The sequence below is a fragment of the Chelonia mydas genome, chromosome 1 (genome assembly GCF_015237465.2).
Source record: "Chelonia mydas isolate rCheMyd1 chromosome 1, rCheMyd1.pri.v2, whole genome shotgun sequence".
NCBI classification, from domain to species: domain Eukaryota; kingdom Metazoa; phylum Chordata; order Testudines; family Cheloniidae; genus Chelonia; species Chelonia mydas.
The window spans coordinates 189,603,674-189,630,634 of record NC_057849.1 but is presented as its reverse complement, the minus strand read 5'-3'; the positions used below and the strand labels follow the sequence as shown (position 1 = coordinate 189,630,634).

Below are 26,961 nucleotides of genomic sequence, written 5' to 3'. Positions count from 1 at the left end.
TTAAGCTTCATTTGAAAGCACAGACTAGCTGTTAGCTTGCACATAAACAGGAAAAGGTTCTAGGGCTGTCTGCAAACCCCTAACATTTTAGTACTGTACTCTAGAATAGTGTTATAAAACAAACAGTAACACTAGTACAGTAAATCTTGTTGCATAGATGGGGGAGATTATTGAGGCTGTTCTGAAAGACCAGCCATTAATGGGACATTAACACTAGATATCTATGTCAACAAAGGGTCATATACATAATTTAGCTAAACAGCGGAGGAAGGGAGAGCTTCAAAAATGACATAAGGTCATACCTAAAGGGCAAAAATGTCAAATATGGAGGCTCAAGTTCCTTATAGAGAGAAGGGGATGAAACTAAAAGAATATTTACAGTAAGTATCAGAAAAATTTAGCAGTGACACTAGATTAGAATATTTTCCACAAAAGTGGTAATCTTAGAACTTGAGTTTCTTTTAAAAACTAAACACAAAGATTATCTTAATACTCATGTAGAGAACCATTCTGTACTGGGGCCTCCATGAGAGAACACTGGGGTTTGGACTAGACGACCTTATAAGTATCTTCCACCTCTTCCTTCCAGAGTGTGGTTGTTCATACTCACCTCAGATTCAGCTTGGACTCTCTGACAACGGTACTGGGCAATTAGCCTATCAGCCTGAGCAAGCGCTAGTGCCTTTGCCTCCAATAGATCTTGTAACCTGGTTTCTTTGGACTAAAGATTAAGAAAGATTAGTAGCGCTATTTCCTTAATTTTATCTTTCATAGTAAGTACACATACTCTACAGTCACGTAAATACACATGTTCATTTGTACTCACGGCTAATGCCGCTAGTTTCTGTTCGTAGACATCCATTATGTCAGACATCCTCACATCAGTGATTGGTTCCTTCATCTGTGAGAGAAGTTAGAGTAGTAGAATTCAACAGCCTGAAGATAAATAGTCTAATTTGTAGCTTCTGGATGAACAGTCATTCATTTTATAGATGTTGATGAGAGGATATTAATTAAATGAGCCCACAGGCTGGCAGCTACTCTGCCTTCAAAGATTAAAAGCCTTGCTGCATCAACTTGATTATAGCTCAATCCTGTTCAGTTTAATGTAGGAAAGTATTGGAATTACTGAATAAAATTTACCGAATAAAGGGACAATCATAACATCAGCTATCATGATAAGTTAGTGTGACTCCAAAAATGAGGAAAAACTCATTACGTACATATTGCTGGCTACTAAAGTAAACCTACTGGTTCGGTTGGGTGTGGGAAGCTTAAGTGTTCCTCCTGACAAATGGTATTTCAGTTCTGCAAGACTAGTGACAGCGCATTATGGCCAAAAACTCTAATCTCAGAATTCACTTAGCTTGACAGAGATAGGTCAGAATATTTTGATGAAAATAATACAGAGAAAGTTTTTGTGAAATGTCTCCTCCATCTTTCATTAAGATTCTTTAGTATGCTAAAGAATTTACTGACCTTTATGGCACTGTATAGGGCTTATATGTTTACTCAAATGAATACTTGTGTAAACATTTACATTTTTATACATTCAGTTAAGTAGGTAATTGAGGAGAGAGTCTTCCATGGGTGGTCTGGGGATTAAAAAAACTTTCCATTAAGATAGTGCTTGGGGAGGTGCCAGTGCCAGTTTTGGGGAGGTTGTTCAGTGTATGCTGATGGATGATGCTGTGCAAGTGAGCCCAGCTGTTTGTGCTTTTCAGTATAGAAGATAAATATCATCCAGTGGTAGTTTACTAATATCTTGTTTTCAGAACAGCACCAGCTCCTACACAGGGAAAAATTAGTTCAAAATTCCCTAATGCAGAAGGAGATTAGACATCTATTCTTTTCCCCATTTGTATGTTTTTCAGCTCTCTCTGTATCGTCTTGGACCCTACTGTTGTTGTTGTTACAAAGCTGAAGGATCACGTGGCGTAAGTAGTTTCATCTAGAATTTTATTTAAATGTACAAACAAGTCAATAACAAAACATTACTTGGAATATTCGGTTTTCTGCACATCTTGTATTTAATTTATTTAGCTTCTTCACGTGAAGAACTTAAACTACATTACAACAAGATGGCATCTTCTACAGTGTCCACTTTTCTTCTGTAGCTTGTGTTAAACATTTAAGGCTGAAGTGTTTGATGTTCATGGAACAAAAGATCAAATTATAAAAAGTCATTCCCTCCTGGAAGGAGCAACTCCTCTGATCAGAAGAGTTAAGTGCATCATCGCTAGGTATATGCCAATAAGCTTTCTTTCTGTCAGAAGTTCATCTTATGGTCTGGGTTGCAGGAACTGTTTCTGTATTTGCAGTCCCTTTGTGTTGGAGAAACCACAGTTAACTTAATGCAACAAATTCTGCATTTGGTGCCTAGACACTCTGGTGACATGCTTTAGAAAATTCAAATAAAAGAAATGATAGTGTAATAAAGTTATTCATCAACTTACGATGCACACTATATCGGAGGGAAGCAAGATTTCCACTGTTGTAAAACGACTTCCCTACCTCACAGGGATGCTATCAAATATCAAGATAAGGAGGTGCTCAAATACTACCGTGTTTGGAGGGCACATACAAGTATCTAAAAGATGGGTGATTATCCCTGATCCTATACGTCAGAATGTCATCTGCCCCCCAGGGAGTGTCTTTCTATAAAAAACTTCTCTCTCTCTTATCATTGCAATAGCTTAGATCTTCTGGGACACATCTGCTAAGTCCCCATGTCTGAAAGCTAGGTAAACGTAAGCAATACGCTCTCAGGGTAAAGTTTCTGAACTATGAAAGTCTGACAGACCGGACTGTTGACCTTTCTGGACACAACAGGGATCCTCTTTATTTGGCCTTCTGCCTGAGAATGTAATAGCATACGATTGAGTTCAGGTGAGGTGTTTGAGTTTACATTTGTCAACGTTTACACCGTAGTCTAAAAGTTTCAGGTGCTACACCCCTTCTGTAAATACTAAGAAAGTTAGCAGTTATCCTACCAGAAATATTAAATAGTATTAACCTCCAGTCCAGACTGAAGTTTCTGTATTAGCTCTTGAATGTTCGAAGTTGTTGCATCATCATTTGAAGGGTAGGAAGTAGAGCACTTCATGGACATAACACTAGTAATGGATGACTGCATATGGATTTTTTTTGGTGCATGCTCTGTCTCTTGTTGTCTGTAAGCATTATTTGCTGCAATGCTTTCACCAAGCCTATATAACAAGATAAATGAAGTAAGCAATAGAACCTGGAAAGAATGTTAATGTGAAGGCAGGAGACAATGATTTTATACGTCTACAACAATTACACACTACACTTCAAAAACATATCAACCCTTCTTGTACTATCATACTGAATTAGGTACTTCAGTTAGGTATGTGCATGAAGTATTTCGAGATATAAAAAAGGAGAAATGCTAAAAAAACAAACAGAGGCTGATCATTCACTCATAGCAGATTTTCTCTACAATCACTGTGTGAATTTTAAGGTTCCATAACTCATTATCTACTATATCTAGAAACAAGTGCCATATCCTATTGGAAACGATATTTCCAACTCCTCTCAAATGGCACAACATCTGTTTCTAGCTTTGATAGTTTGAGTTATTGGACTTTAAACCTCTCCGAGAACTGTGAATGTGGCCCAGCATGCATGACAGACCAGCATTGGGGGTGATGAGAAGAAAGATTCAACTATGAGAGCAGAGAAAATGTTTTGAAGAAGGTAACAATTACTCAAACATTTGGAACATTAGTAGTCCTAATGAAAAAGATTCAAACACAGACTTTAAACAAGTCACTCAGACTAAAGTAAGGAAAGTGAAAGACACCACATTATTACCCCCTTACCACACACAAGAAACTCACACTATGGCAGGGAAGTCTGGTAATGGTGCTGCCTCAAACAGTATTCTAAGTCCAGCCTGTACTTGTTCTCTGTGGTCTGATGTTAAAGCAAAAGCCAAAGGTGTAATCAAACGTTGATCCTGGGCAGAAACCACTTACGTCAATTTATAATCAACTAAAGAATCCAGATATTGCAACAGACCGAAGCCAATGCGAATAGATATAAATTTTTAAATTTCAGTTACCCTTTAAAAAAAAAAAAAAATTATGTATCCACACATACTTGCAATTTTCTGAAAACCCATTTAGTTAACCAGAGCAATGACCTTTTACAAATCTGCAAGACTTGCTTTCAGGATTCTGTACATTATCTGCACAGAATTATGTAATAGAAGCATTCAGATCAGACAATGTGTAATGAGTGAGTGGTATTACTGTCCCTGAGCGCAAAATCATCTGACGTATCCAAATACTAGTCTTCCTCCCATCTGGCCTGGATAGCAAAGGGAAGACTAATGCCCCAAACCTGCAACCCATTAAGCACGTGCTTTACTTTGAACATGACGGGTCATGTGGTGAAAGGGTTTACATGATCATGCCAGAAGCATGCCTAGAATAGCTTAAGTCATCCACCCTCCTGAAAGCTACACAAATCTTGTTTTAGATGGTCACCCAATGAGAACTAAAAGGAAGTTGAGTGTCCCTGCATTTGAGAAAAAGGGTGCAAAATACAGGCATTATGATGGTTTTTGCACTGTGCACCCTTGTCCACATGAAAGCGTACTGAATACTATTCATTTGACTTGTCAGTAATGACTGATATTGTACCATACGAACAAAACAGCTAGACTGGATTCAGACAAGAGGTGAAAAGTTTCATTTCCTAGTAACCAATCATCCGAGCCAGCTACATGATATAGGAACCAAAATAATTTTCTGAGTTTAGGACATTTTAAATTTCAACCCTAACACTATTGCTGTAGTTGATCATAAACGCTATATTTAAGTATATCTTAACATACATCACTGGAATAAAAGGCTCAAAACTTCAAAAACTAAATATTTTAAACAAACATAAAAAAACCATTTGGACTGAACAAGAAACATGAGGAATCACAGCTCCCTGGATAGGTTCTTCAATGTGTTATGGACACTTAAGATTTATACTGGAAACACATTCAGAATCAAATCAAGGGTGACATAATATATACTCACTTTCTTAATGATTCTCTGTAAATCATTTAAAGCCTACCTGAAGAATTTTGTAGAAACTGACTTCCATATTAGGCACCAACTGTTTAAGTCTGCTCATAAGATCAAGCGTTTTCAAAATGACAGCAGCAGCAAGTTTGCTTTAAACAAAATAAAATTGGAATGAAAAGTGAAAAGTCTGAAATATATACTGAGAATAAGTTTACACTTACTTAGAAAAAGTATGTGCTTTATTTTAGAAAAAAGGTTGACTTGAATTTAATGATACAATGGCAAACACGGAGATTGAATAGAACAGAAACAGGTGGTAGCAATGCAGGCTTCCCCTGTTCTACCATGTAATGTGCACCAACTATCTCTAGCAGAAAGTTCAGTCATCACACCATGGTCTCTCTGCTTCGATCAATGATAAGGAAGCCAATAGCAACAATGGAGGATTTTACAGAAGACATTTGTAAAACTTGAAGCTGACATAAGAAATTCATTTCATATAAGCCAATTAATAGAGGACAAATGATAACTCCTAGTCACCAATCATTTGGGATAGATCCAGATTGGTGACATTATGGTGAAACGTATGATGATCCCATTCCCATGCCCCAGCCCATTTGGTCCCCCTGAAATCATGTATTTTCAATGTTTCTACCAAAATAATTTCAAACAGATCTCTGAGGTTCAGTTGTCTAAAAACAAGATGTAAAAGAATGGATGGCTTGAACATTAAAGGCACCTAGGATATAAACTGATAACTAAGGTTGGACTAGTATATATTAGGTTAGCTTTTCCATAAAACCAGAATTCCAATTTAGCCTGAAAGAACTACAAAAGGTCTAACAATTTAAGAAAGACACTCAATGAACAGCTAAAGCTATCATTCTGCTCTCTCAGTGCTGCTCTCTATTGCCAAGAAAATTAGCCTGAACAGAAGCATAGTTTTTTTTGGTACTTTATAACCCTCATTTTCAGAGTAAATTAGGTTTTAGACTAATTTGATTTTAGCATGCTCACCACAGTTCAGAGTCCACTACCTTTGTCCCAAAGCCAATGTCAATCCCACTGCACGTAAATTGGTGTTCTATAAGAGATGTGCATCTGCTTGCAGTCAGTGCCTTAGAGACATGCATTTTCATCGTGTCATCTCCACATAGCAGTAAATTCAGTTAAGGATGTAGACTAATTTATTCTTTTATGCATTATAATAAACTAAAAGCTTTCTGAATTAGATTAAAAAAATCAAATGTTTGAGACACTTGACAAGTGAACACATCTTCTCAATTACAATGAAGCGCCTTAAAGACACAAGGGAGTAAACTTTTGTTTGTTTTTCTCTCCAAAACAGAACAAATTTTTTTGGCACTTAAGAAACCTAAACTCATACCATATTAAGCTGCGAATCACTAGCAGAGCAAAGTTTGCCTAGACCAGTTCTTGGATGGGAATCTCCCAAGAACACCAAGATGCTACAGGAAATAACTGATGACTGAAAAGGCGGCACCCTTCACTTTAGAGCTCACGCAAAAGAATACCCCTCCCCCCCCATCACAGGACATGGATCATTAATGCTGTAGATGTAATCTTTCCAAATTTACAAAAGAGGACCGACAAATAAATGCATGAATTGAAAGCTTTATGGCGCTCCTCATAGTAACTGACCATTCCACATTGTTATTACTTTATACTCAACACTGATGTGAAATAACATAATAGCCCCCGCCCCCCCCTTTTTTTCTTAAATAGATGGGGCACTGATAGGGAGAAAGTGACTTGCTCAAGTCTGTGTCAGAAACAGAACACAGATTGCCCAAACAGCAGTGCAGGTTCTTAATCACAAAATAATCCTTCTTTTCCGATCATCTAAAATCCATGGATTCTTTGCAAAAGCAACCTACCAAGTATGTGCTACTTAAGTTTCCCCTGCAGTTTCAACTAGAAAAGGTTATTTTCTGTCATAATTGTGGGTAGTGGTACCATGTGCTGTTAAACAACTGCCTGCCACATTTCTGTAGGCACCTGTATTGAATGTTAAATAAGGTGATCTTTGTATATTGGTTACAATCAGTGATGAGCTGCCAAAATCTTAACAATCGATTCCCTCCTCACGCCATGAGGGGGTCGTGGCCCCCCCGGGACCCGTGCCCCATCCACCCCTCATGCCCTGTCTCCTGACTGCCCCCGAACCAGGCAGGAGGGTCTTGTGGGCCACTGTAGTGGGTGCCCACTCCGCCCCGCCCCTAAGAGCCAGAAGGACCTGCCGGGGAGCGAGGTGGGGAGTCCCGGCGGTGCTTAACTGGGGCGGCTCCCAGGAAGCATCCGGCAAGTCCCTCTGGCTCCTAGGGGCGGGTCAGCATAGCTAGGGTGGGAGCAGGGGGAGCGACTGCACCCCCCCACTGATCACATCAAAAGTGGCGCCTTAGGCGCCAACTCCGTGAGTGCTCCAGGGCTGGAGCACCCACGGGGAAAATTTGGTGGGTGCAGAGCACCCACCAACAGCTCCCCGCCCCACCCCCAGCCCCAGCTCACCTCCGCTCTGCCTCCTCCCCTGAATACACCGCCCTGCTCTGCTTCTCCGCCCCCCTACCCCAGCTTCCCGTGAATCAGCTGTTTGCGCAGGAAGCCGGGGAGGGCTGAGAAGCAGGCGGCGGCTTCACGCTCAGGCTCAGGGTGGCGGAGGTGAGCTGCGGTGGGAAGCGTTTCCCTGCGCGGCCCCGCCCCCTCGGGTTATCTGCTACAGCCCAGGCAGCCCTCCTCGCGCCCCCCCGCCCCAGCTCACCTCCTGTCCTTGGGCGTGAGAGCGAAGCCGCTGCTTGCTTCTCAGCCCTCCCAGGCTTCCTGCGCGAACAGCTGATTCGCGGGAAGCCGGGGGGGTGGTGAAGCAGAGAGAGGCAGAGCGTAACTCAGGGGCGGAGGCAGAGCAGAGGTGAGCTGCTGGTGGGTGCTCTGCACCCACCAAATTTTCCCCGTGGGTGCTCCAGCCCCGGAGCACAGACTGAGTCGGCACCTAAGGTGCAACTTCTGGCTTAACAACCGATTCCAGCGAACCGGCTCCAGCTCACAACTGGTTACAATAACTAGTAGAGTACTTTTCATCCTAAAAGATTCCAAGCTGCAAGAGAAAAGGAAAATTTAATTTTCAAATTTCCTTTTAATTAAGACCTATTAATTTCAGGTCATCTTAATATCTTTGGAAAAAAAAAAAGCGATTTTATATCTAAAAAAATAGCAACTGATACAATCGTACAAGAACAGAGCTCATGTTATACAGCCAACAGGAATAACTTGCATAAGGATATTTAGCATGACTTCAATGACTTTGACTATTCTTTCACATTTCTTCTTTGCTAATAGCTCATCCAGATTCTGTTCTGGCAACTGAAGGTGATCAAGGAGGACAGGGAGCAAAAGATCCACAAAGCGTTCAGCTGAAGTGCTGTTGCCGGTATCAATAACATCCTGCAGCAAAACACAAAGATTCCGTATTTAAACCACCAATCAAGGATGTGCAACCTACTCTTATCCCTAGATCAGCCTACTAACTTCCTCACCTTGGTCCCAGTGACATTCATGCATCCAAGCCTAGGGGCCTCTCCAGCTCTGCCACCAACTGATCATGCTGTTTTTAGATTTACTTTTCAAACTATTGACCAGCATCATCAGATTTGAGGAAAGACTTGTTAACTACACACAATCAGCAGAGACCACCACACTTCTGCAAGTCCTTCAAAATAGCTACAATTGTTTATTATTTCTTGATGAAATTTTGTATTCTAAACATTTTAGAACCAAATGCGAGACTTTATGCATTTGGGTAACAATTTTAATGTATATCAGATATAAGATCTAGACTGACAGTGCCTTCTTAAGTGGAAAACCGGGTTACAAAATGCAGAAGTCTAGAAAGAAACATTACAGCAATAACACTTAGGGTTTATCGTCACGCTTTGCTTTCTAAATAAAAACATGTATGTGATACCCCATTTATGATTGGTAAAATACAGGGGCATATGTTTCTGAATTGGATAACATATAATTCAGATACAAGATGACCACTAAAATCAGTCTTGGTACCTCAAATATCTCCTTGAACAATTCTAAAGTTAGAACACAACAGTTTTCAGATCCTTCCAATGGTTGGTTTAACCAGTGCACTAAAACAACAGATGGCTCTGAAGGTTTAGAACGGGCTGTGAATCTGGTACTTCCAGAGACTGGCACACCAGATGGCTCCAGTATTGTCTGACGCACAACATGGCGCAGTTCAGTCACCGAACAAAAAGCAAGTAGTAATTCCAAGACCTGTACAAATTAGAAGTACATGAGGAGTTAAATATTTTAGTCATGCAAATAAAGCAAATACATTGTTAATTAGAATTGTGCACAGTGACACCTACTGCCGAGGTTGTCTCAGCATATCTATGAAGGTGGATTGATTTAAAGTGATTTAAATTACTGATTTTAATTATGATTTAATACAGCAAACAGGAAATCTTGATTTAAGTCACTGATTAGGAAAATAACTAAAGTACAAATGCAAAACAAGATTATAAACAAAAGTTGATTTTCATTGGCATTTAACCATAAAAACATTTGCAACTAAATATAGCCTTTACACTAAATTTGGTACTTTTTGCTACTAAGAGGATACACTATACACATTTGAGCAATTTCATATATTCAGATTCTTAATTTAAGCTACGTTAATGTTAGAAAATGGTGAATAATGCATTTCTTATTGACTAAATTAACTTCAATTTGTGACTTTTGTCAGGCTGCACTTGAATAGAAATTTAAATTGAATTATTTAAGCTAATAATTTTTTTAACTACCTTAAAGTGCTGGATACATAAGAAAAAAAGTTTATCAAAACATATTTTGCATTTAAAACGGATATATTAAAACATAAGTATTAGCTGTAGTAAAGTTAATTGAACTGATTTTTCCTGGTCACAATGTCCTTCAAGATTATAGAACTAGCAGACCTCATCCTCTCAGATTTTTATTCATAGATTCAAAGAGAAAACAAGCTTTTTCAGATCCCAGTCTGTTTCTCAATTTTAAATGAGCTACTCATTGAATTGAACTAGCTGAATAAAACAAAATGAAGAAAATACTCTCTCGCACCTGCACAAGCAGCCACCACTGTCAAAGCTGGTTTAGGATTTCAAGCTAATTCTAATTCCAGATATTTAGCCAGCGACTTCCACTAGTACAGTAGTTTGTCGCTATCTAAAATTTTGGCAGCAAACATGTACTGCTTGAGTATTAAAGTCATTTAAATTAATAGATTAGACAGTTTAGGCCTTAAAATAGGTTGTGAAATTCAAATTTAATTGAAATTACATTTAAAAAAATTATTAAAATAAATCTAATTTAAATCAATATCCACCTTTTCATTAAAAATGAATCATCCGTTACAAAAGATCACTCGGTTGCTTGCAGCTCTCTCAGAATATTATTCTATTAAATAAATTAGGTATGCTTGCTCTCTTTTAAGGGCAATTATTTTTCTTTGAAGGTAGCAGGTTCAAATTCCCTAAGATGTAGATATCCCTTTAAATGGTCTGATGGAAACCGCACTAATTTGACCAAGATATAAGGGTTATTAAAAAAAATAACAAAAAAAAATACTTTGCCCATGCACACTGGATGTTAAACAATAAGACTATTGCCCAGCAATCTATTGGCAGTGCACACGTATATATAATAGGATATTAATGGATGAAAGTGTGCACATTCACAAAAGAGATTTCAAATAACGAATCTCTAGGAACCTTCACATATCGAGCATGTATCTTTTTGTTCACTAGTACACTCAATGTCCAACACATTAAAATGTTCTAGCATTTATCGTCTGCCATGTTGTAAAATTCATTCTAGGAAGGTTTACAAAAACCTTTAAAAATAGCTAAGTTTACATTATATGCAAGGTACAACTGCAAATAATATTTAACCTGTAACATTTCCAGGTTGCTGTATGACTATTAATCTTCAAAACAAGAGGAATTATTTCATTTTATGAACGGTGATATTGACACAGAGGTTAACTGCCTGATCCCAGAATATACTGAGCACCTTCAACTCCCACTGATTTTAACAGGACTGAATACCTGTGAGAGAGATTTGGTTAAGGCCGCAAAGTATCTAGAGACAGTATTAGAAGTTAGCAGCTCCTGATTTAAGCCAAATGCTTGGTAAATTAGATTCCATAGTTTCTCTCACTGTAAAATACCTTTGATGATGAATCAGGATCCCTTCCATGAAGAAGGCCTAATACTTGATTGAGGCATGAGGTGAAGTGTTCATATCTAGATTATAAATGAGAAAAAGTAAACTAAGCTCTTACTTCAATGATGTAGTTACTCGATTAAACATTTATGAACAGCAGTGGATTAAAATGCCCTCTTCCAGCCACATCCCTAGAATAGTTATGAAAAGCCAATAGGAAGAAATAAAAGCCAAAGGAAACATCCTCCATCTTGTAACTGCTATATTCAAAAAGACTAAGCTTCAGTTTAAAAATCACTTTCTCCTGAAGCTTGTTTTTGTATTTTATGTTTCTATCTAAACATTTTTTTTAAATAAAAGGAGTACTAGTGGCACCTTAGAGACTAACAAATTTATTTGAGCATAAGCTTTCGTGAGCTACAGCTCACTTCATCGGATGCTGTAGCTCACGAAAGTTTATCCTCAAATAAATTTGTTAGTCTCTAAGGTGCCACTAGTACTCCTTTTCTTTTTGCGAATACAGACTAACACGGCTGCTACTCCGAACCCTTTTTTTAAATAGGAACTCAGGATGTTAAGCTTCTTTCAATCACTATTTGAAGATGAGTCTAAAACTGCAACTGGCTAATTTTACAAAGCAAAGTCATACCTAGTAAGATAATCTGCAATTTTGGGGTTCTTCAGCAGATCCATGAGTAGATCAACAGAATATTTTCTTGTCAGTGTGCCATCGCCGTTTACAAGAATGTTGAATATTAACTGAAATGTCTGATGAATGTTTCGGGCATGGAAGAGCTAATAAAAGGAAATGAGAGCTATTTATGCTACGACACCAATAAATCATCTCCCACTAGTCAAAACAATCAGAACAACCGACTCAGTCATTGTGGTTACTCGATAGTTTTATTCAAAGTTTACAAATTTCAGTGAGATTTTCATTACAAGACTCCGAAATATTTACTTACCTTTTCTCCAACTTCTTCATTTAAAGTCAGGCTTGATAATATCGAAAGTGCAAACACGACCATAGTTAAACTACTATGGGCCAAGAAACTGATCAAGGTACGATAGAAACCCTTCACGTCATTCTATAGCAAAAAGGAGAAACTCATGAGCATTTGACAGTTTTGATGAGACTATAATTGATAGAACTGTCTGGAATAATGATTTATAAACAAGGATTCAATTTAGCTTAAGAACTATTCTAAGGTGATACCCAGAAAGAGGCCAGTGAATTACATGGGAAATATACAAAATGTGATTTCCACTTAAGGCACATACTGGTATGAAAAGTATCCTCTAGAACAGAAATTTTAAGTCAAACTTGAATGGTAAAGAAAAAGGGGAGGAAGGATTTTCACTCATTTTACAAGATGAATGGAATGCCATTTCATGAACATATGTCTTTATAGATAAAAGATAGCTATCATAAATGGACACCCGATTCCTGTCTAATTCAGCTATATTTTTTTCTTTATAAATATCAGGGTTACAATGGAGGTATACTTTCAATGACATCTATGGAAGGATTAACTTCCCCACATGCTGGAAATATCTATGTATGCTCCTAAATAGTTTGGCAAAGCTGAGGGTACATTTCACTTTTCCATTTTATTCCCTTAATTAGGGTGAGAATTATTTGATGAAAATTTTAGCTTTAGTTTGCCCTAAGGAACCAGGAGTAACGTGAAGGGTGTTAACTACTCCACAGGCTTTTAAGTAGGATCCTGTGTACTCTAATTCTGCAGCACTAGACTTCACCTCATGGCACATAATTATGCTCCAAATTCTCAGCTTTCACTAAAAAATATGTTTGGAGCCTTTATCATAGTAGAGAAATCTAAAAACAACCAAGACAAGCCAAATGTAAAGCAACAGGATGATGTCTGCTTGAGTCTGCAGAGAAGCTAACTGAGATGTGGATTTCCCCTTTCACTTTAATCTGGCCCCCTGGATTAATTCCACTGGCATGGAATCTGTCTTTTCCCCCCCATAAAATGCCACAATTTTTAACTTTGCTGTGAATTCATCACTCAGCTAAAAACCACACTTAACATTAATTTGTGTAGTGGTGGGAATAACAATGAAAGTACATTACTGTTGAATAAACTGGTGTCGATGCTGAATAAGGGCATGAATCCAACACCAAGATCAGGGGTGATTTTTGCTTTCTTCTCAGATGGGCAAAAGCCTTAAGTATTCAAGTTATGCCAAAAATCAACACTGGTTACCCAGATCCATCTACAATAGTAACATGAGACTGTTTTAATGTTAAAAATATAGAGAAGATGCCATGCTTTTACACTGACAAAATTTAGCTTCTCCCACAAGATCTCAACTGGTGGGTCAGAATCAGACCTCAACTTAAAATCTTTCACTAATGAAACGTGGAAGCAGTATGTGCAATCTGAACTAGGTGGTAATGGTGTGGACAAAGCACAGAGAAGAGCCTGACCTCCTGAGGTCCCTTCCAACCCTGATATTCTATGATTCTAAGAGTAGGCGCTTCACATTAAATTGAGGAAAACGATCAGTGGGATAAAGTGGGACTGCAAGCTCTGGAGGGAAAGTTGGAATCATCACTGCATGAGGGATGGGGAGAAACAGGATGTCTGTGAAAAGGAGCTCTAAGTCCTCAAATGATCAGATTCTGACTACTCTCTTCCTTTCCTCTATCCCCAGAAGAGAAAATACATAATCAGAGAAGTTTCTTACCAAAGATTTTATATGAGCTTGAACAGAGAGATTGTGTCGACAAAGATTTGCCATTAGTCCCAAACATGGTATCGTTAATTCATCTTCTGTTGATTGACTAAAAAAGTTCCACAGGACTTAAGAATTTAACGGTTATAGCCATTTAGCTTCATTTATATATTCAGAATTCAATGAAATCTCCTTCTATATATAAACATCCATCCAAATTACAGTCATGTATTAAAAAGACATTTATAAACTTGCAATGCATATTCTGTATGGAAAAGCTACCCACAATACAAAAGTGAAACCCATCATATGACAGTTCAATCATGTCTATGGTCCTGAACCGGCAATGCGCTTCAGGTGCATGTATTAAAGTCACTAGAGCTCTACACAGGCACAGGTATCTGCCAGCACAGAGCTTGTTGTAGAGTTGGTGGCTCAAATTGTGAAATAAGTCTAAATGACAGGCAGAAGTGTTCTAACTGCTATTTTAGTTTTTTTTATTTATTTCTTCAAAAAGCTCAAATTCTCCTTAAACTCTACCAGCTGTTGAAAATCATAAGTAAATGCCCCATCTTTGAATATTCTTTGCAACAATAGCATTTTGAAAGAGACAAATGTCTGGTAATTTAGAAGCGATTACTTCATAATTTATGCTACATCCAAAGCTTGTGAAATACCACATTAATGAAGCTATTAAAGAAAGTTCAGAAATGTGTTTAGCTAAAGATTTCCTCCCCAAAAAGAAAATTGGACACATACTTACATATGACGCATTAGGAATAAAATCAATTCATCAGTATTAGTGCTGGCTTGGAAAACTCTGACATTGTAGGTTAATCTCTGCAGAAGTTGAATACTCTGAAGAAATAAAATGAAGTCAATTATATAGCCTTCCCACAGCATTCTACTGTAGAACATGGACATTTGGTGTTCAGACTAGAGGATACTTCTCTACAGTTTAATGAGTCATAAGAACAAGCAGTGTTAATTTTGAGACTTGATCACATTTAGATCTCATTAAGTATAAAGTTATGGTATTACAGAAACAATGTAGTATTGATACATGTGGGATATTCACCTAGCATATCTCTACTTAATTAATGAAAGCAAGGTAACAATCTTGGATTAGTACATTTGAATGCTCACAAACACATACAAATTGCTTAGAAATAGGTTGCCCAGTTCTCCCACACAGCTTGGACAATAAACTTGCAATGAGGTGGAGGGATTCTCTATATTTAACTGGGTTTCAGTGGGACTCCTGAATTTTTTTTATTTTTTTTTTTTAAACAAATCCCATATAACTATTTAGAGACCTCCAAAATGTAATCCACAACGGCAATAGTATATTGTAAGCAGACATGCATATTAAGAAGAACAGAATAATTTTTTTTTTTTTTTAAACATGAAGGCTTTTCCCCCAAAGGAATATGGCTTTTTTGTCAAAATGGAAAATTTCCATAGGAAATGTCTGTTTACAACAAAAATTTTCCCAGGGAAAAAACATTTTCCTACAAACTGTACTATAAATACGCCCCCATTCCCCTTTTTATGTGCAGAGAAATGACAGTGACTCACTCAACTCACTCAGCTTCCCAAAGTAGCTAATTTGAGATTTGACTGTAAACCTTTACATAGCATAGCCAAGGTTATCACCCAAATATATAACCTAACTTAGAATTTTTAAGTTAGGGAAGTGGGGAAAAATATAAATATGCTGCTTGCCGCTACCCTCGACACTTCACTGCTATTTTAAATGGGAATTTTCATATTGAGAGAAGCTTTCCTATGTTAGACACCAGACAAACCCATGAGCTGCTTGAGTCGCCTAGTGCCTTAACAGTCCCCCACAGGCCCTGTGACCTGTGGAGAGTCCCCTTAGATCAGAAGAGGTGGGCTCCTATGGTGACTCAATCTGGTCCCTGCAGATCCCTGTCTAAACACTATCAAAGGAGTGCAGCATTGCAGGCAGATCCTGTTCTTTTGTCTGTCTTCTCTCTCTACCATAAAGAAAGAGAGAGCTGCAACACAACAAGGATGGCAGTGAAGTGACACCTGGGAGACCAGTACCAGCTAAAAGAAAATCTACATGGGTTAAAATAAGCATTGCCAAATGCTCTGGGTTAATAAAGAGTGAACCAGTGAAATCAATCTGGGGAGGACTGCTTTAAGAAGAATGAATAGGATCTGCCTGAAGCTGCTGGTGGCAGAACATACATGGCAGGGTCTAAAAAAGTACAGCCATTCCCATTCTGCCTTGTCTGATAGGTCTGGTTCCGCCTTCAAACAGCAGTGAACAGATGGCAGAACGAAAACATGGACACACTGTAAGTAACGGGCAAACCGTTCAGTGGGAAAAAGCCAGTTTTCCTTTCATTAATGACTGATGCTAGAGTAGACACAAATAAGTTGACCAGAGAATCAGTGTCTATTGGTATTTATATCACTCATTAGAGATATCTGTCCCCTTTGTAAAGTGCTTTAAGATCTACAGATGAAGAGTGCTGCAAGAGATGGGGGGTTAAAAGGGTCTGTAACAAAAATTTAAAGATGGAAATATGCAAGACAGCAGAGAGATATCAGACTATCAAGAGTGATATCCTAAAAGCTAATACTTGCTTCAAAATAATAGAAAATGAACCCACTCCCCCCTCACTCATTTCTTGAAGTAAACATTGCCAATTTCTAAGTTAATAGTTTTTGTAAATTAGAGCAAGGTGAAAACACAAGATAAAAGTAAATAAGCAGTTTACCATAAGTAAATACTGAAAAGTAGTCCTAAAACCATTTGTACATCACTTAGCTACTACGATGATGATGATATAGAAAACTTTGAGACAGTAAATAAAATATACAACTTAAATACTTTGATTCTATATATCAGGGAGATCACCTTGAGCAGCATTTCGCAAATGCAGCCACCAAGGGCTCTTCTTGCAGCCACGGCCTCCTGAACAGCGACTGAGGAAGGGAAGAAGTGGCTTTTCCTTTCTGGAGCCACAAACGCCAGAGGAGCAGGCAGCTGATGTGAGTTGCCCACATTCCCAGGGGCAGCGGGACTTGGGCTTCCACCCTAGGGTGGTGGGTGGCAGGCTCTGGCTGTGGGGCTCCATCCCCTGGCTGCAGGGCTTCAAGCTCAGGCTGCGGGCTCACCAATCCCCCAAATGTCCCTCGCCCCTGCCACTTCCCTCAGCCCTCCATCACCCCTGGCCCCCACTGCCTCCCTACCCACCTTTCTATCCAGGGCTTAATTTGTTGCCCGGCTCGTGCTAGGGCTGAGTAAGTCTGCTGTGAAAAGTGATATTTGTTATCATCACTCTTCACTGCCTCCGAGCTATATAATAAGTCTGCTGTTTAAAGTGATATTAGCAAACATACAAGTATCAGTTTTCACAGCAGTAGACTTACAGATGCTCCCCAGGTTACGCAAGACCCGACTTACGCAAATTTACACTTACGGAAAAAGTTCCGTAAGCTAGAAATAGGAGGGTTTTTTTGGGCTGCGTAACTGTTGGGTATACGTTTCCTACTTACGCAAAATTTGCGTGACGCAAGGTGTAACCCAGGGAGCGTCTGTACTAGCTAGCAAGTCTAAAAAAAGGAATAAAAAAATAAAAATAAAACAAAAAAGACAAGACCATGCAAAGCACCTTATTTTGTTTCTATTCTGTTTATGTCCAGCAAAGAAGAGACAATTGTACATTATTTTTATTATTGAGACAGCAAAAAACCCTACTTAAATAAATTATGATTTGGACATGTATATGTGCATATTTGTTTTTCCTCAGGTTAAGTATTTTAAGAAAAATTGTCAGAGCAGCCACCATCAAGAGTTGGTGGCTGCACGCTAAGGCCACCAAAACATTTTTTGTGAAAATTCCTGACCTTGAGGTTCCTAAAATGCATGATTTCTATTATGGATCCCTCCTTATTAAAAATATAGCATTTTTGGTTTTGTTATAAATGTTTGAGAACAGACTCTTCAGAAGAATTAACTCTATGATACAGATAAAATATTAAGCATTACTTTGTCTTACCTGTAACAATACTGGATCATTAGGATTTGTAGAGCTTCGGTGAACCACTCCTGCCAGCACGCTAGTCAAATTATAAGTATTCTGAAGAGCTTCTCTGGTCTCTTTGTCCAAAACTACAGTGTAAAGGCATTTGTTAATGTCGTCCTGCACAACTGCAGTTAATAATAAAAGCAATATTAGCTAGCAGTCTGAGCACTGAACTGGGAACCAGTAACTCTGAGCTCTATCCCTAGTTTTGTTGTTGTGTGTATGTATTTTTTTTTTAAAACCAGCTTTTAAACTTTGTACATGATCTGTGACCATGAGCAAGTCAAAACTTCTCTCTGCTTGTTCCAGACTACCTTCTGCCTAAATGCAGCATGGGAACACTTCCACTTTCTTCACAGGATGTTGTAAGGACCATTCCACCCTGACTAAAAACCCACTTGAAGTATTATAGGCCAGCTGCACAAAACTGTCAAGCAGCTTTATTAGCTTGTGCAGAAAAATCTACCTGTAGTTCTTCAACCAAGATGGAGGGGGGGGCGGCTTAAAACTAAGTTTACTCACAGATCAAACACACTGCAAGATACAACTACTCTTCACTCTAGTGAGTAAACAAGCAGACTTTTACAAAGGTGATCACTGCCATTGCAAATTATCCAGTCTCAAATCTACCTCTAACCATGACCCATCACCCTCAGATCACATGACACAGAATATAACTTAATAGGCTTAAAACAGGCATTTTGTCTAGGTTACTGCTACACTTTTTTAAAAAAACTGTTTCAAGCTCTAGGAACCCATTAAAATCCTTTACAAAAAAAAAAAAAGATTTAAAACAGACTCCAACTACCCCGTATCATACCAACGTACAACCAGATGTAATAAACCTAAGACAACCAGCCCCCTTCAAATGCCCTGCAACCTCTTTCATTTCCCAACTCTTAGGGGCTAGATGCCAGAAAGCAAAGATCATCCTTCAAGCACGCCCTGGAGATTGGCTTGAATCACCCGGAGTCTGTTAAAGAGCAGAAGCAAGTTCCAAATGTGCAGCCCGTAACAAATGCCCTGCCAGCAACCCTCTCTTTTATCTCAGACACTTCTGCTAATTGCACTGTGAAAGAATCTCAAAGGGAAAGCAGCTGTCAAAGAAAATGAATACTGCAAGTGTCATTCAGTTACACAAGCTAGGTTGATGGGGAGAGGGAGAGAGAGAACTCTCATGCTTTGGAACATAAGACAACCACGAACTATATGGATTGAGGAACAAACTTCTCCTATGGGTGTATTACAGGGGTTCTCAAACTGGGGGTCGCAAGGTTATTACATGGGGGGTTGTGAGCTGTCAGCCTCCACCTCAAACCCTGCCTTGCATCAAACATTTATAATGGTGTTAAATATATTAAAAAAAGTGTTTTTAATTTATGGGGGGGGGGAGGGGGAGGGTCGCACTCAGAGGCGTACTATGTGAAAGGGGTCACCAGAACAAAAGTTTGAGAACCACTGGTGTATTAGATAGCTGTCAAGCACAGGAGCTTTTACGTAGTTCTCTGAAACATCTGGTATGGGCCATATTAGAGACAAGACTAAACCAGATGGATATTTTTTCTGATTCAGTTTGGCAATTTCTGTGCTCCCACAGAATGCAAGATATTACACATTGCCAGGAATAAGATATTAGAAAACTAAATACTTAATTTTGTTACAGTACATAGTTAATTATTCCCCATCGCTCAAATCAATGCAATTTACACAGACAGTATAGCAGATAAATCACTTGCGCATGCAACCTGTCACAGATTCCAACTGTTTTAAGACTTATTAACAATCTTTGAAAATTTAGCTTTAATTCCCCTAAAAGAAAAAATAAAGATGTGAACAACTTACCTAGTTGTGACAGCAAAGCAATCACAGACAGGATTAGACATGGACTTATATTTGGGTCCTCAATGAGCTCCACTAAACAGCTCAGACATTCACTTGGCAGTATTTGGTTTGATGCAAACAATCTTGTTAGCTTCAATCCAGAGATAACCTAAAAAGACATTTTAAATTAAAGAAGTATTATATGACTGCAACAATATTTGTCTCAGTTCTGCACAAGATTCAGAGGGGAGTCGTATTTTCAGTTCAATGCAATATACTGCCAACGCCAGTAGCATCCTTGATAGCACACAGATACTTTCGCTTGCCTCTTTTACCTCACTTTTGTTGAATTTGTAAAACTCTGGAAACATGTTTTTCATTACAGTAACTCCTCACTTCACATTGTAGTTCTGTTCCTGAAAAATGCAACTTTAAGTGAAACGATGTTAAGTGAATCCAATTTCCCCATAAGAATGAATATAAACAGGGGGGTTAGGTTCCAGGGAATTTTTTTTTGTTTTTGCCATACAGTACAGTACTATAGTTGAGAGGTGCCCCCGCCTTACCCCACACCGACACAGCCCACTGGCACTGGAGACAATGAGGCAGGCAAGGAGGCTGAAGGTGCTGTAGGCTAGGAGAAGCACGTTGCTCAGCAGCAGCTCCCCTATTCTGCAAGCACTAGGGGCAAGGGGCTCAACCCTCGGCCCGCCCACTCCACCCCTTCCCCCAAGCCCCCACCCTTAACCCGCCTCTTCTTCCCCCCTCCTTTACTCCGCACGCAGCATCCTAACTCCTCCCCTGCCTCCTGCCCACTGCAATCAGCTGGCTTGCGACGTTCAGGGGCAGGAGGGAGGACTTGGGACTCGGCGCGCAGCCTCCCCCCTTCCTCCCCTGGCTCCTGCCCGCAGCAATCAGCTGGTTTGCAGCATTCGGGAGGCAGGGGGAGCCTGCATGCCAAGTCCTCACTCCTCCCCCCTCTCTCCTGAACACCACAAGCCAGCTGATTGCCATGGGCGGGAGGAGGAGGGGGAGGGCGCTGATCCGCGGGGTCTACCAGCGGCTGGGAGGTGCTGTTGGGGGGGGGGGGGCATAGGGGAGCTGATGGGGGCTGCCAGCTGTGGACAAAGCAGGCAGCCAAACAACATTATAGCGAAGCATTGCACAACTTTAAATGGAGCATGTTCTGTAATTGAGCAGGGACGCAAGATCGAAACACCGTTAAGCGAGAGGACGTTAAGTGGGGAGTTACTGTACTGTATGTGTCCCCTTTATATTTGAAAAACATACATTTCTTCTGTTTCAGACTCATAATTAACAGTTGGTTTACTTTGTGCACAGCACTACCAATTATACCACTGGGAATTGATTTTAAGTTAACAGCTGATGCAGCGTGAACACAAATCATTACTAGTTTATAAATACAAAAATACTACAAGTCTGTATTTGTACATAAGAAACATACAGCACCAGGTAAGTTACCCACCAGTTTATGTATCTTTGAGGATAAAAAAAATACTGGTTTTACATAGCCTGGAAAGGTATTGTTTAAACAGAATGTTTGAAAATTAGTTCCCAATTAAATATGATAGACTAATTCACAGTAAGACAGATTTCAATAAAAAGGCATTATTCTGTACAAAGATATGAAATATCATTCACAAAGAACATTCAACTTATCTGTTGCATTAAAGAATGCAAGGCAGAAAGACTGAACTCTATATTTCTTCAACTCCAAATTAGTGGTTGTCAAAGAAAGACTTGTTTTCTTTAATGTAGAACCATCAAATTAATTAAAACATGCTGGAATTAATCTCATTTTAACTCTACAGCCTATACCATGGAATAGCTTGCTAGAACTAGTATATACAATAGACAACAAAAAAGTTACAGCAGTTATGTCTACAGTTGGTTGCTATAGACAATGAAAAACAAAAATGAACAAACATGGAAGAGCTACAGACAGACTCATTAAAATATTAAATTATCTGCAACTGGCAATTTCAGTTGTAAAACGTTCATGTACCACTCATAACTCGCACCAGTAGACTGAGCGATTGGCTGAAACAAGAAGTAGGGCTGAGTGGACTTGCAGGCTCTAATATTTTGCATTGTTTTATTTCTGAATGCAAGTTTTTTTGTACATAATTCTACATCAAGTGCATTTTGGGAAAACAAGGTTGCTTAGGGTTTTAACTAGGGCTGTCAATTAATCGCAGTTAACTCAGACAATTAACTCAAAAAAATTAATCACGATTAATCATAGTTTTAATCGCGCTGTTCAACAATAGAATATCAATTGAAACTCATTAAATATTTTGGATATTTTTCTACATTTTCATATATATTGTATTCTGTGTCATAACTGAATTCAAAGAGTATATTATTTTTTATTACAAATATTTGTACTGTAAAAATGATAAACAAGAAAAATAGTATTTTTCAATTCACCTCATACAAGTCGTGTAGCGCAATCTCTATCGTGAAAGTGCAACTTACAAATGTAGATTTTTTTTGTTACATAACTGCTCTCAAAAACCAAACAATGTAAAATTTTAGAGTCTACAAGTGCACTCAGTCCTACTTCTTGTTCAGCCAATCGCTCAGACAAACAAATGTGTTACATTTATGGGAGATAATGCTGCCCTCTTCTTAATTACAAGATCACCAGAAAGTGAGAACAGGCATTTGCATGGCACTTTTGTGGCTGGCATTGCAACTTATTTACGTGCCAGATAGGCTAAACATTCATATACTCCTTCATGCTTCGGCCACCATTCCAGAGGACATGCTTCCACGCTGATGACGCTTGTTAAAAAAAATAATGCATTAATTAAATTTGTGACTGAACTCCTTGGGGGAGAACTGTATGTCTCCGGCTCCGTTTCTGCCATATATTTCATGTTATAGGAGTCTCAGATGATGACATGATGTTCATTTTAAGAACACTTTCACTGCAGATTTCACAAAACGCGAAGAAGGTACCAATGTTTGATATCTAAAGATAGCTACAGCACTCGACCCAAGGTTTAAGACTCTGAAGTTCCTTCTAAAATCTGAGAGGGACGAGGTGTGGAGCATACTTTCAGAAGTCTTAAAAGTCAACACTGCAATGAGGAAACTACAGAACCGGAGAGGTGTTCTGATGGAACCACCAAAAAAGAAAATCAACCCTCTGCTGGTGGCATCTGACTCAGATAATGAAAATGAATATGCGTCAATCTGCACTGCTCTGGATTGTTATCAAGCAGAACCCATCATCAGCCTGGATGCATGTCCTCTGGAATGGTGGTTGAAGCATGAAGGGACATAAATCTTTAGCACATCTGGCATGTAAACATCTTGCGACTCTGGCTACAACAGTACCATCAGAACACCTGTTCTTCAGGTGACATTGTAAACTAGAAGCAGACAGCATTATCTCCTGGAAATGTAAACAAACTTGTCTGTCTGAGCGATTGGCTGAACAAGAAGTAGGACTGAGTAGACTTGCAGGGTCTAAAATTTTACACTGTTTGGTTTTTTAATGTAATTTTTTTGTACGTAATTCTACATTTGTAAGTTCAAGTTTCATGATAAAGAGATTGCACTATAGTACTTATGTTAGGTGAATTGAAAAATACTATTTCTTTTGTTTTTTTACAGTGTAAATACTTGTAATCAAAAATTATAATATAAAGTGAGCATTGTACACTTTGTATTGTTGTAATCCAAAAATATTTAATTGTTAAATAATAGCATTTAATATAATAAATCATATTTAAATAATCTATTACAGTAACTCCCCACTCAACGTCCTCTCGCTTAACGGTGTTTCAATCTTGTGTCCCTGCTCAATTACAGAACATGCTCCATTTAAAGTTGTGCAATGCTTCGCTATAATGTTGTTTGGCTGCCTGCTTTGTCCACAGCTGGCAGCCCCCCATCAGCTCCCCTATGAGCCCCCCACAGCGCCTCCCGCCCGCCGGCAGACCCCACAGATCAGCGCCTTCCCCCTCCTCCTGCCCGCGGCAATCAGCTGGCTTGCGGCGTTCAGGAGAGAGCAGGGAGGAGCGAGGACTCAATGCACAGGCTCCCTCTCCCTCCCCAACGCCACAAACCAGCTGATTGCCGAGGGCAGGAGGGGGGGAGGCTGCGTGCCCAGTCCCCACTTCTCCCCCCACCTTCCTGCCCCCTGAATGTCGCGAGCCAGCTGATTGCTGCGGGCAGGAGGCGGGGGGAGGAGGGAGGATGCAGCATGCAGAGTAAGGGGGGGGGAAAGAATAGGCAGGTTAAGCATGGGGGCTTGGGGGAAGGGGTGGAGTGGGCAGGCCGAGGGTTGAGTCCCCTGCCCCTGGTACTTGCACAGTAGGGGAAGCTGCCACTGCTGCTGAGCAGTGTGCTTCTTCTAGCCTACAGCACCTTCAGCCTCCTTGCCTGCCTCATTGTCTCCAGTGCCAGTGGGCTGTGTCGGTGTGGGGTAAGGTGGGGGCACCGCCCAACTATTGCAAAAAAAAAAATTTCCCTGGAACCTAACTCCCCTGTTTATATTCATTCTTATGGAGAAATTGGATTCGCTTAACATCGTTTCCACTTAAAGTCGCATTTTCCAGGAACACATTTACAACGTTAAGTGAGGAATTACTGTATTGTTTAATCATGCAATTAATTTTTTTAATTGCTTGACAGCCCTAGTTTTAACATGTATTTAGATTTTTTTTAACCTGATCCACAGCGCTGGGGAAGGAGGCTAGAACCACATTTTAAGCGTAAAGACACGGGTTGTAAAATAGATTCCAACAATTTCTAAGGAAATTGCTTCATTCAAGTCTCACCCCATGGCTTTGTTTGTTAATATTTACAATTTCTAGTTATGAAATGACCCCACTGTATTATCTGTAGATCAAACTAAGAAGTGCTTTGGAGTGCTTAAGAGACTACATAAATGCAGAATACGATTATTAAATGACAGCACGAAAGTATTAGCATATCTTCCAAGGACAGTCATCCTGAAGCTTTGACCAATTTAATAAGTTAAAAAGTCTCAAGTGTATGCCTGCCTTTTAGGCTCCCTGACAGTTGTCACTGTTTTGTTTCATAAAGGCATATTTTTGAAGTATTTTTCCTTTTCTCTATTCCTGTGTGAAAAGGTCCAAACGAGCAACAGGGCAAACTAACTTTTCCAAGCTTAACACGGATTTTTTTTTAAAAGTGCCCCCCCCCCCGCACGCACTCATCCCGGGACTCCCGGAGCTGGGGCTTTAAGGAAACACCCACCCAGTATTGTGGGACCCACAGTAACTCCCCACCCGCCGAGCAGAGAGAGACCAAGGAGGCGGGCTAGGAGCAGCCCCCAGCCCGACGAGGGGTGTGAGGCAGGGAGCTGCGCGGTGCCCGGCTCCGGCTCTCCCGGGGGCCCCGGGCTGACCGCGCGCTCACCTCCAGACTGCGCTGCAGCAGCGCCGCGTGCGCTGGGCTCTTGGCGGCCCGGTACTGGGCGGCGGCCAGCAGCAGGGATTTCATACAGGCCGAGGCGTCCATCCCGCTCCGCCCCGCCCGGCGCCTCACGCGCGCAGCCGGCTCGCAATCGTATTTCGCGCCCGCGCCGCCATCTTAGCTCCGCGAGCGTCCGAACCCCGGAGAACCAGCCCGCCCCCGCGCGGTGCATGACGGGACCGGCGCGAGCGGAGCCGCTGGCCATGGCGCTGTGGGAGGGGGACCCTCCGCGCGGGCATCCTGGGAGCTCGGCCCAGCGGGCGGGGCGGAGTCAGGTTCCTGCTGGTGCATGCTGGGAACGGCGGCCGCCATCGCTCTGTGGGGATAGGGTCCCGCCCGCGGCCCATGCCGGTGTACCGTATCGTGGGAAGGGAGGCCGCCATTGCTCTGTGGAGAGAGCTTCGCCCTGGTGCATGCCGGAAGCCCAGGGAGCGTGGCGTCCGCCATCGCTTTGTGAGGGTCTACCACGTTTGGTGCTTGGGGCGCCCGCCATCGCTCTGTGGGGGTGCGCTCGCCACGCGGCGAGACCAGGCAGCTGCTCGGTGCTTTGTCCTTGCTGGGCGGGTGGCCCAGGGCCCGGCTAGCAGCGGGGCTGGCACAGTGTGTATCCTGGGGGAGCTGAGAGGCATTGAACCAAACTGCAAACCCTGTATGTGACAGGGACCACGTCAAGCCGGGGGGCAGCTGGACCCCCAGTTCCCGCACTTGTGGGAGGGCGCAAGGTAGCCGGCAGCTGGGCGCGCCTCAGTGCAACCCCCTCTGCTCCAGCCACATGGCAGGGCAGATGCGTCTGCCTGCCTGCCGCGCCCCTGGAGCCAATGTCCCCAGCCCCCATCGCCATGACACAGCAAGCGTCCCGACATGTGCCCTTGGCGCAGCCCAGCCACTTAACAGGGCCGGATGATGCCCACGGGCCGCAGAGGCTACATGAGCTCTAAGTGTTCCTGACCCCTAGCGTGGGCCACCTGCCCTGGCAGTTAACATGACACCTGCTCTATGGCACGTGAAAGTAGCACTGACAGAAAGTATCCCGGGCAGTGAGACCACGGTATAATTTTGCATCGTGAGTAAAGCATTGTGGGCAGTAGACATCTGTAGGCAAAACCAGCACAATGCTTTCCGTGTGCAGAGTTGTTGGTGTGTTGGTCTGAGAATATTAGAGAGACAAGGTGGGTGAAGTAATATCGTTTATTGGACCAAGTGCTGTTGGTGAGAGACAAACCTTTGAGCCACACACAGCTCTTCTTTATGTCATCTTCTGCTTTGTGAGAGCATGAAAGCATCTCTTTTGCACCAGTAGAGGTTGGGCCAATAAAAGATACCACGTCTTGACACTTTATGTCCTTAAATGTACAGCACAGTAGAATGAGTTCATGGATTTCCACCAACATAGGGAAAGTGTGATAGGCAGGAGAGTGGGTGGTAACAGGTTAGGCCAGAAGGGGGAGAGCTCAGCTAATATAAGGGACAGGACCTCTCCTGATTTAAATTAAGGGGCAGAAGACAGTGGAAAACAGGCTGCCATGGGCTTCAGCTCTACAATTTTCTCAAGATAGGTTTCAGAGTAACAGCCATGTTAGTCTGTATTTGCAAAAAGAAAAGGAGTACTTGTGGCACCTTAG

General features: G+C 40.9%; 1 protein-coding gene across 2 annotated transcripts in view; it reads right to left on the bottom strand.

The window, feature by feature from the left end:
• The window catches only part of CIP2A (cellular inhibitor of PP2A), a 33,795-nt gene extending 8,164 nt beyond the window's left edge, over positions 1-25,631 (bottom strand). The window contains exons 1-16 of one of the 2 annotated variants that reach the window (XM_037907503.2): positions 25,283-25,631; positions 19,886-20,033; positions 18,017-18,129; positions 14,743-14,837; positions 13,992-14,088; positions 12,242-12,364; positions 11,926-12,071; positions 11,281-11,356; positions 9,120-9,347; positions 8,345-8,504; positions 6,063-6,204; positions 5,095-5,194; positions 3,864-3,982; positions 3,017-3,209; positions 827-901; positions 611-721 (exon numbers count right to left, since the gene is read on the bottom strand). In XM_037907503.2, the coding sequence (XP_037763431.1) occupies positions 611-721; positions 827-901; positions 3,017-3,209; positions 3,864-3,982; positions 5,095-5,194; positions 6,063-6,204; positions 8,345-8,504; positions 9,120-9,347; positions 11,281-11,356; positions 11,926-12,071; positions 12,242-12,364; positions 13,992-14,088; positions 14,743-14,837; positions 18,017-18,129; positions 19,886-20,033; positions 25,283-25,384 (2,028 nt within the window). In that variant the 5' untranslated portion in view covers positions 25,385-25,631. Of the gene's footprint in view, positions 1-610; positions 722-826; positions 902-3,016; positions 3,210-3,863; positions 3,983-5,094; positions 5,195-6,062; positions 6,205-8,344; positions 8,505-9,119; positions 9,348-11,280; positions 11,357-11,925; positions 12,072-12,241; positions 12,365-13,991; positions 14,089-14,738; positions 14,838-18,016; positions 18,130-19,885; positions 20,034-25,282 lie in introns of those variants that run through there. The other variant, XM_037907506.1, reaches the window with a different exon arrangement.
• Positions 25,632-26,961: the final 1,330 nt, after the last annotated feature.